The 10,298-nt window shown below is 36.5% G+C and overlaps 1 protein-coding gene across 1 annotated transcript; it reads left to right on the top strand.

Moving 5' to 3' along the window:
* Positions 1 to 1,917: 1,917 nt before the first annotated feature.
* Positions 1,918 to 10,125, top strand: LOC132052640 (uncharacterized). The gene is made up of 16 exons (XM_059444273.1): positions 1,918 to 2,075; positions 2,279 to 2,426; positions 2,595 to 2,679; positions 2,922 to 3,054; positions 3,140 to 3,224; positions 4,140 to 4,226; positions 4,340 to 4,435; positions 4,660 to 5,114; positions 5,968 to 6,049; positions 6,138 to 6,314; positions 6,389 to 6,442; positions 6,684 to 6,776; positions 6,851 to 6,916; positions 7,957 to 8,003; positions 8,560 to 9,246; positions 9,741 to 10,125. Exons 2-16 carry the CDS (start codon positions 2,310 to 2,312, stop codon positions 10,123 to 10,125), a joined length of 2,649 nt encoding a protein of 882 aa, XP_059300256.1. The 5' UTR covers positions 1,918 to 2,075; positions 2,279 to 2,309.
* The last annotated feature ends 173 nt before the right edge of the window (positions 10,126 to 10,298 follow it).

The following is a 10,298-nucleotide window of genomic DNA, read 5'->3' as shown; positions in this document are numbered from 1 at the left end:
ATTAGCAATATTTATTTTAACCGATTTTATTATCTTTTGTTGAATATTTTAATACAATGTCATCACTCTTCTCACATTTTGTGTTATTTTCTTATGAAACACCTTAATTACATAGTTGTATCTTACTAGGACTAAAGAAATATTTGACGTAAAAGTTATATGTTTTGTATCAAGATTATTCGAAAAAAAAAAAAAAAAAACCCGAATAACCCGAGAAAACCCGAGGTTGAAAAACCCGAATTTTATTGGTTTGGTTTGGTGTATAAATTTAAAAACCCGACGCAATTGGTTTGGTTTGGTGTTTAAGAAATTCGAACCAACCCGGTCCATGTACACCCCTACAAGCAGTGCTCACAAGTTATGTTTTACAAACCATGGATTTAGATGCCTCCTATATTCATGCTGATGTTTTTGGGAGTTGCACAGATTATCGAGAAGGCTCAAATAGCCTGAAACTACGCATGCCAGCGTTAGGATAAAGGTCACTCATCCCAGCTAAGACGACACCTTCATGTTTCTAATTATGGGATATTTTATAGATCCATTCATGTCATGTTCACGTCTTATACCCTGACAAGGTACGAGATGACTTAGTTGATTGGGCAAAGATCTGACGCTATGTGCTCACATGGTGGTTACATGTCGATTATACTAATGCTCTCTCGCTTAAAATATTTTACTCGTGTTACATATATATATTCATGTCAGAAATTACTCATGCTCATGTTCAACTTACAGTTTAGTCTCAGTTCCTATTATTTCACGTGCCATGTTTATTCATTCAGTTGCTTGACATACCAGTACAATTCAAATGTACTGACATCTTTTTTGCTCGGGGCCTGCATTTCACGATGCAGGCATTGATTTAAAGGACGACTAATCTGTTTGTTAGGACTTCACACGTATCAGCTATTGGTGAGCCCCATTTCATTCGGGATGTTATCCTTATTTTACTTTCATGTTATGTCATGCAGTAGAGGTATGCTCTTGTCCGAGTGAACAATTTAGTATTCAGATTCATGTCAGAGGTTTCATAAACTAGTTTAGCATGCCATGTCAGATACTCAGTGGTGGTTAGCCTTTTCGGCTACATATTCGTGATGTTCTGCACTTTATGTTTTAAAAGTATTTTCAGTATTATTATGATATCACATACTTTATTCAGTATTATTATGATATCACTTACTTTATTCATACTTTTTCATGTTTTAACTTATATTCCGCGTCAGTGCATGTCCCATATTGATTGAGCAAGCCATGTGGTTTGCCCGGTCACATGCAGTAAGACACCGAGTGCCGTGTTACGTCCAGGCCATGGTTCGGGCCGTGACAATTATAAATAATTACTAGTTACTACCACAACTATCACCATCACCCAACATAGTCCTAATCGGCACCCACAACTATCACGACTAGCCGTCATCATCACCAATTGCCATATAGTTTTTTTTAAAAGTATCCAATTGATATAGTATTAGATTAACTTTGCATTTTGTTTTAATTTTATATTTATTCTTTTGTAGTTCTTAAATAAAATTTAATTTTATATGTTCAAATAATAAGAAAATAAATTGTCTAGTTATTTGATATTTAGATCTTAATATAACATCTTGATATTGAGACGTGTATTAGGTTCAAACATTCAAATCTCAATGCCCATCTTAATATTTAGATGTGGATTAAATTTATACATTTTAATCTTAATAAAATAAATTAAATCTTAGACATCCATGGATGTAATAAATCATTTCATTAAAATTGTTAAATTATTTTTAAGTAAAACATGTCTCTTTTTTGAGACCGGCCAAAAAAGAAAAACCGGCAAGAGTGTGTTTAATATGGATTTGACCCGAATAGAACTCGTTTTCTAACCCGTTTATGATGACCAAATTCTATTTAACCGTCCCAATTTAATTGTTTGCCACCAAAATAAGAAAGAAACAAATAAACCCCTAAAACCCCAGTTTGCCTTTGTGAGAGCATACACAAAACCAGTTCAGACACCAAAGAAGCTCTCTAAATTATCAAAAAAGACGCCATCCGAGCATGTAATTTTATTGTCAAATCAATTCTAGGTCATTGATTCAAACCCCCTTTATCCGGTTCTAGCATTAATGATTTTATTTGTTGTGATTCTCTTTCCAATTTTCAATTTTTTTAACATACAAAAATCGTTTTTTGTTATGCTGTAGAGGGAGTTTGTCATTAAAATTGATTATTGTACTGTTTAGTATATGCATTTGATGTGTTTCCTTAAAATTGTTGACATGTTTCTCAGGATTCACAATTTTGGTCCGATAAATACAACAATGTCTTCTAGTTTTCAAGCTTCTATACTGGTGGTTTCCCCATCTTACCCCAATTCTATTGCTTGGTCAGAGGAGAATTTGGTGGCAGTGGCTTGTGGTCATATTGTTACCATATTGGTAACTTTCAATTTCACATTGACAATTGATTCCCTTGTGTCTTTCTTGTAATAATATTGTAAAAGTTTGTATCTTTGGTTATTTAACAAGGTTTCAATTTAGTATTATTTATTAGGTATTGAATCAGCACACGTGCTAGTGATAAAAAAAAACTTGTCTTTCTTTCAGAATCCAGCTAAACCATTTGGAGCACGAGGTCTCATTACTATCCCTCCTGGCAAACCTTTTCCGATTGGGTTGATTGATAAAAAAGGTAATGTTATGTGTCTCGTATAATTAATTTTTGGTGCAAGAATGATATCCTTGTTAGTACAAGTGATGTCGTCTAGGGAGGACCATATTTTTTATAGGTTCCTTGCTTTACTGCCACTTGGGTGTCGGGAAATTACCCATATCAGTAAAACTTTTACCTTATTAAAAAAGGTTCCGTGAATTAGTTGGACAACTGTATATATGTTCCAAATATGCCTGAATTTCTACTTTGAATCTTCACAGATTTACTCTCTGGTTGTATGTTACATATTGCATTAGCTCGAGACTCATCTGCTCAAGAAAAACAATATCGAGAAAACCGGCCATGTGTTCGGTCAATATCCTGGTCACCTATTGGATTTGCTCCAAATTCCGGGTATGATCAACCGGAGCATATCAGTTTAATGATCTTTGGCGTTTCTCAACCCTAATGTGAATAACAATGTTATTGCTTGGTGTAGTTGTTTGCTTGCGGTCTGCACTACTGAAGGACATGTAAGGCTTTACCGGATGCCATATCGTGAGTTTTCAGCAGAATGGGTAGAGGTATGAACCAAACAAGTATGTGGAATAGCATATTCATAGCTTCTTGCTACTCTACTTGTTTTTGTTTGTTGTAGTGTCTCAAATGTATAGACAAGAAAGCCGTTGCTGTCTAATATTTCAATGTACAAATTGATTCAACTACATCAACCTACAAGGAAAGAACCACAATTGGCGATATGGAAAAGTAAATAATTCTTTGAGTTCATTCGCCGGATCATGAGTGAATAGAAAATGTTCAACACGTGACTAGATTGATGTTGCGAAGAACTACAGAATTCTCTTGTTTCATTTTGATCTAATGCTTTTTTGGGCATCCTTTCCATGGCTTTTCAAACTTAAAGCACCAAGTCCCATTGGAAATGCAAGGGAGATAAAGCTTACATACTGAATGGAATCTATCTCGAAGAAGATCACCTAACACTCCATAGATCTGATGGTGTACTCTTTAGACTCTTAGTTTCACTTAGTACTATGTCTCAACCTGCCTTCCACCGGATATAAAAGACCTTAGAGCTGCCTAACCAGCAATTCATCTTTGCATGGTTGAAGAATGGGCTACTTCCTCACAGATTGAAGACTTTAATACCCAGAAATATTCTTTTGAAACAAAATATGTTACTACCTCATCAAATGCCCAAAAGCATTCAATAAATCTTTTGCGTTAGTTCATGACTTTGGTTTTCGATATTGTATTCCTGATCGATTCGCCTTCCAGATCTCTTTTCACTGTGGTGTGAATAACAATCTCCAAATCGTATCTAGAAGTTCAGTTTTAGAATTTTAGAGTCCTTAATGATCAAGCCACATGGTTCTCTTGAACAAATTCCAATGGCATTCTCCTGTTTCTTCATAATAATCTTTTGTCTTTTATCCTTCTAGTTTTTGTCCATTGATCTAATTATCAAACTTCAACAGGTCATGGATATATCAAGCATGCTGTATAGCTATCTCACAACTACCAATTTTCAGGCAGCAACCTTTAGTGCCTCAGAAGTTGCTGATGTAAGTTAAAATCACTGCTTACTCCATTTTGTGGATTTATTCTTTTCACATGATACAGGGCCTCTTCTCTGTATATTCAGCTTATTTGATTTCACCAATTTCTGTTCTAACAGCCTAGTCAAGCTTGCTTTGATGAGGGAGATGATGATGATCTGCCAATCTCTGTCATGAGAAAGGAACTTAAGCGTCGGAGACTGAACGCATTGACAGTACTTGCTGATCTCTTTGGTTCCTCCAAGTATTTTCACTATGCATGAATATTGTACTGTCACATGCTGTAATTACTTAGACTGCAAAGAATGTAGTCCTTGAAAAGAAGTGAACATTTAAGAACTACCTTTGCCAAATGATTATTTAGTTATCTAGATGACGAAGTTCGCTTGTTACAACTTCAACGCGAGCTTTTCTTCTGATGCTATTACTTTCTTGTTAGGTGATGGAGCTCAAAGCTTGCAGTCAGAAAGAGAAAAATACTTTTAGTGCTCCTCGCTCAAAAACAAGGTTTTATAAGAAAGTAGTTGGAGATGACAGTCAATCACTAATCACAGGCGAAGAATATGCCTCTCGCAGTGCGATGCTGTCTTCACTCATTGTTGCATGGTCACCCTGTCTGCCACAGACATCTGGATGTGGTATATCTACTACTAATGGCTTGACCAGTGGCTGTTCTGTACTTGCCGTTGGAGGGAAGTCTGGCGAACTATCATTGTGGAGAATTCATAAACCAGAAGGCTACTCTATTATGAACAGCCCTGACTCAAATAAAGCACTGCTTGTTGGACTTCTCAATGCACATGATAGTTGGATCACAACAATCAGTTGGGGATTGTTCATATCTGATGCTTCAGATCCTCTGCTTTTATTGGTTACTGGATGTTCCGATGGGAGGTATGTAGTTATGCTGATATTATTCAATAATCATAGCAAATAGCAGCGTTTGTGTGCAGTATACTTCAAATCATACTGCCCTGCCACGAAACTAAAACGTAGTTAACTGAAAAAGGAGTTGTTAGCATGCTGACTCCACTGTTTTTCACCTGATTGTCTGGAGACTCCTCTGCTTTGTTTTTTCCTCCTTAATGTAAATCTTATCTCTGAATAAACAAATCAAGACAAGGAATTCCAAAATAGTTTAGAGCACTTAGCTTCTAGATGAAGGAATGAGATTGTTTTATAATTGCCAATGAAGATAGAATAAAGTAAAATCAAGTGGTAAAGTAAGAGGGGAAGAACAGTTGAATGACAGCCTTAAATAAGAAATACGTGTTAGTGACCATCCTATTATAGTAAAGCTAAAGAACGTTATTAATTGTTAACGTGTAATTGGCAATGGGGAAGAACTGAAGTAATTAGTAGGTAAAGCAAGAGGCAAAGAACAGTTTGGCCAAAGTTTTCAGGAAGAGATATGTGTTAGTGCCATCCTATATTATAATGCTAAACTGCCTTGTTATTCAGGAAGAAATTAAGTAATCAAATGGTAATAGAACAGTAGAATGGGAACTTTCAAGGATAGAAGTTTTAGTTAATAGCCTGGATCAAACTGATGCTAAACAAATGGAAGCTTTCAAGGATAGAAGTTTTAGTTAACATCTTGAATCAAACTGATGCTAAACAAACATACTAATTGCAGAAGACTCCTATACATGTAAAATGTTGATGTCAATTAGTGCAACGGCCTGCAATATATTACATTTTTGCACGAGTTAATAGCTTCAACAATTTATTCTTCTTCATTTTGTAGTGTGAAGATATGGCAGGCGTGTTGCAGAAGACTAGTAGAATCATCGGAACTTAGTGATTCACCCTTTTCTCTATTGAAGGAGGTCTCCTTTTAACGTACTGATCTTTCTTTAGTTATTCTTTTTTCACCCTTTTAGTCTCATTATCTGTTTCTTATTGTCTCTTAAATAGGTCAAAGCCGCCGACTTTGCAATGGCCTCTGTGGTTTCCCTCATTGTGTCTGGGCAGTCACCTAACAAAATGCTTTTAGCCATTGGCAAAGGATCTGGATCAATTGAAGTGTGGACTTGTGACATTCTTGCTTGTAGATTTGAGAAAGCTGGCTCCTGTGATGCTCATAACCATGTTGTGAGTTCTTGTTGATACTCAAATCCTTACCTCTTTATCATCTGGAGATATTAACTTGTGTTGACGTGTTCTAGGTTACAGGTCTAGCTTGGGCTTTTGATGGACGTTCCCTATACAGCTGCAGCCAGGTAAAGCTACTTTGTTATTTGGTGTTTCGACTCGGACTATTTTATGTCTGTTTTGTTATTTTCGTCATAAATATTTAACCACAACGTTACCATTCTCTGAATAGTGGTATCAACGTAATGTAGAGCACTCTCTGGATGTCTCTCTCACTATGATGGCTGTAAAAGCAATGTAGCATACAAGGAAGTTCTTGCATTGTGAGCATAATTTCACGGTAGATAAACTTTCTTGAATATTTTGCAGGACGACTCAACCCACTGTTGGATTTTACATGAAAATTCCCTGTGTGAAGTACCTATCCCTTCCAATACTCCTGGCTTTAAAGGCTCTGCTGATGTACGTACATGTATCTTGGTTTCATGCATCTCTATCACATGCTGTTTCATTTAAAATGATTTTTTTTTTTGCAGGTGCCAGATGCACTTTGTTCTTGCTTTGGTCTAGCTGTATCTCCGGGAAATCTGGTGATGGCTGTGGTAATGCATCATCCCTTAAGTCTTTATTTTGATATACAAGTGTGGTTTGTCTGCATATTAATTTGCAATGCAATGAACATAATAAACATCTATCTCCTGATTCTGCAAACGACTTTGAAGTGCAAAGATATGCACTAATAGTCTAATACACCAATAAGACCAAGTATGATGCATTTCCCGATCTGAAAGAATTAAACGTCTAATTTAGGGTTGATTCACAAATGTACTCTGTCCTTCTTCTAGTTTTCTTCCTGTCATCCCAACCGCTAAGATGTTTAACCTTTAATGTCCTTCCAAGAAGTGAAGGGACGACCCTTCTTTAAATGATGTGTTCTTCCTTCTCATATATGAAAGTAATCAAAAGGTAGAGATGAATCCTTCATATTCCAAATGATAGATTTTGCTTTTCCTCCCGTGCCTGCAGGATAACTTGACAACTTTATCCCCTAATATATGCATTTTTTTATTTGATGACATGGGAACCCGCAGCCGCTACCCTTCGGGTGCGCACAGGGTAAACCCAGCTCCTGTGCAATAGCTCGCAAACCACCCAGGAGAGGTAACCCACACTAGGCAAGCCCCGTGCGATGAGCTCGACCCAGAAGGCAAATCCCCTGCTGTCGTAGGCAAGGGGTTTCGAACCTGAGACCTCCATTATGAAAGCCCCATGCTCAACCAACTGAGCCACCCTTGCGGGTCCTAATATATGCATTTCAGCTGTGTAGTAATCTAGTAAAATAACATTGAATGTATTAGGTGTTATCATCTTGGTATTTGTTTTTAGATGCGAATGCGACTAAGTTTCTTACTAAGCCTTGATAACATAGGTTTCAGCATTTAAATCCAACTACAAACTCCCTTCTGAAACCATCAAACGCCCTTTTTAAGATTTACTTTTCTTTCGTTACAAGCTTCTTGCATTATAAACAGATCTGGTAAAGATACTACTTTAATAATAGAAATTGCTGTATTGAGATGTTTCTTTTTTTATGTTCTGCTTTAATACTCTTATACCAACAAAAGTTGTACACACTGTGCAGGTAAGAGGTTTTGCTACCGAGCTACTAAATCAAATGTATGAGGCAAGGTATTCTATTTCCCCTTTTTGGCTGTTTGTTGTTATGTATTTGTAGATGCCAACTTCACCAGCATCTAGGCATATATTTAATAGGCTATAGATTTATCATCTACAAATAAAAACTCGTCCATGCTCTTGATAGTACTTTTTACAAAAGAAGGGAAACTGCATAGATCTATCTTTCAATTAAAAGCATACATAAATCTATCTAGCTGAACAAAGGAAGGGTCTCTATACTTGGAACTGTCATTGTGATAAATGATAATATCGTGAGATTAAAGATTTCCTGAGATTATTCTTTAAAATAGTAATTTCTTTTTAAACTTATATTTTACTTTTCTGTAAAGATATGTCTTACATTTTTTACGGATTCATACACTACTATGGACCAGAATTAATCTGACAACTGCCCTGTGCCCTGTCTAATCTATTTTTTTACGGGACAGAGTTTAAAGAGATGATAAACTGGAAGTGGCAGTGCTGATTATTGACATTGTTTTCTGGAAGGATAACTTACTATGGACCAGAATTAAGAAACTAATATCACTTTGCTCAAAACTTCCAGGGCTCTGAAAGCTGCAGTAGAATTTCTATGGATTGGAGGACAGCAACTGGAGCTTTCCGCTACTGTTTGTCCAGATTTTGATGTTAAAGCTTTCCCAGATTTTCCTGAGAAAGAGCTAATTAGTTGGGAGAATAATATATTATGGTCATTAAATCAGCATGAACATTTGGATAAACCACTGGTTGTTTGGGATGTTGTAGCAGCATTCTTGGCCTTTAAACAATCTATTCCGAAATATGTGAAACATATTGTACTGAAATGGTTGAAATCTTCTGTTGGAGTTTCTGCAAATTTGTCTGAAGCAATTAAATGTCTATCAGAGATCTCCTCGCGTAAGTTGCAACTCCTCAACATCATCAGCAAGCTGGTAGTCTTGAAAAAGGTGGAGACAGATAAAGTTGATGGGAAATCACAGTTTTTAGAGGTCTTTGGCAGTGGTGATGATGAACGATTGGATTGGACACAGCTTCATTCAAATAGTGAAATGGAACTGAGAGATAGGCTGGTTGGCTATAGCTTTACTGTCTTTCTTGATGTCGCCTGTGGTTCTGATGGAAAGGGTAGTAAACCTGGTTACTGGCTCCCTGTTGGAACAGCACAGATGGAGCAGTGGGTTGCAATTCGTCGTAAAGATATAAAGAATCATCTGAAACTTCTTGCAGACAAAGTACGAGCTGTTAAGAAGAGGTAGTACCGCCACATGCCTGCCTTAATAACTTCTCTTACGCATGATCTATGCCATTTGCATTGTCTTTATATTTTCACGTTTTGATGTTTCAGTTGTTTTTTATCAGCTATTTCCAATAAATTATCTTATTAGTGTAAAATAGAATTACATTTTGTGATCTAAAAATGGTGCTCATTTCCTCTAGATCTTAACCTGATACAGACATTGATTGGTTTTCACGAATATAAAGGAATAGATAAAAGAACTCATTGTTATAATTCTATCTTAACCAGTTGATTAGAGTTTATCACGTTGATGCAAACAAAACCTCTCCATCCTTAATGATGGAAACTTTGAACTTTCACGTGTCAGTAATTGTTCTTTAGACTGGTTATTTATTCTGCAGCTATTGACGATCAGTATTGAAGTTGAATGTTGCGTGATGAGACAGACAAATGTAATATGTTGATGTGGATATTGCTGATTCTGACTTGCCGTTTCTTTTATTTTGCAGTCAATGTCCCTCCATTTGTGAATATGTACAGGAGGAGGAATGTAGTTTCTGCTCAGCATCAGTTCCATTTGACTCTCCAGATTCAGCCGTCTGTCAGGGGTTGAAGTGCGATACTGGGAATGGTCCGAGACACAAACTATTTCGATGTGCTGTTTCTATGCGTCTCTGCCCAATTGTTCCGGTTTGGCATTGCATGTGTTGTCAGAGATGGGATTCAAAATTAGCCCCTTCACCCCTTTTCAAAATGCCTGGATATCCTTCAGATTTCAAGTCTTTGAGCAAATCTATCACAGATGATGAACCTCCAAAACCTTGGTGTCCCTTTTGTGGGATTCCTTTAAAGAGATTACTGCCAGAATTTTTACTTTCACCATCCTTTGTATAGGTCGAGTAAATAGACAAAGTAGTATTAAGTTATAATGTTAGGTGACTTCATCAAAAAAACCATAATTATGTTGGTCGAAAGTAGCTGATGTAGAGAAATAACTACTTTGAAATAATTGCTTAAATTATGGTTTAATTGCTTAAATTGTGGTTTTGTCCTCATTGTCTACTATG

The sequence above is a fragment of the Lycium ferocissimum genome, chromosome 4 (genome assembly GCF_029784015.1).
Source record: "Lycium ferocissimum isolate CSIRO_LF1 chromosome 4, AGI_CSIRO_Lferr_CH_V1, whole genome shotgun sequence".
Lineage (NCBI taxonomy): Eukaryota > Viridiplantae > Streptophyta > Magnoliopsida > Solanales > Solanaceae > Lycium > Lycium ferocissimum.
The sequence above is the reverse complement of the archived record's forward strand: the minus strand, read 5'-3'. Positions and strand labels throughout refer to the sequence as shown.

What these genes read in the sequence shown, in the direction of transcription:
- LOC132052640 (XM_059444273.1), top strand. Translation starts at nt 2,310, where the DNA reads ATGTCTTCTAGTTTTCAAGCTTCTATACTGGTGGTTTCCCCATCTTAC. An exon ending in GGAGACTGAACGCATTGACA is followed by an intron (nt 4,436 to 4,659) that starts GTACTTGCTGAT and finishes CTTTCTTGTTAG; the next exon opens with GTGATGGAGCTCAAAGCTTG. An exon ending in GTACGAGCTGTTAAGAAGAG is followed by an intron (nt 9,247 to 9,740) that starts GTAGTACCGCCA and finishes TTTATTTTGCAG; the next exon opens with TCAATGTCCCTCCATTTGTG.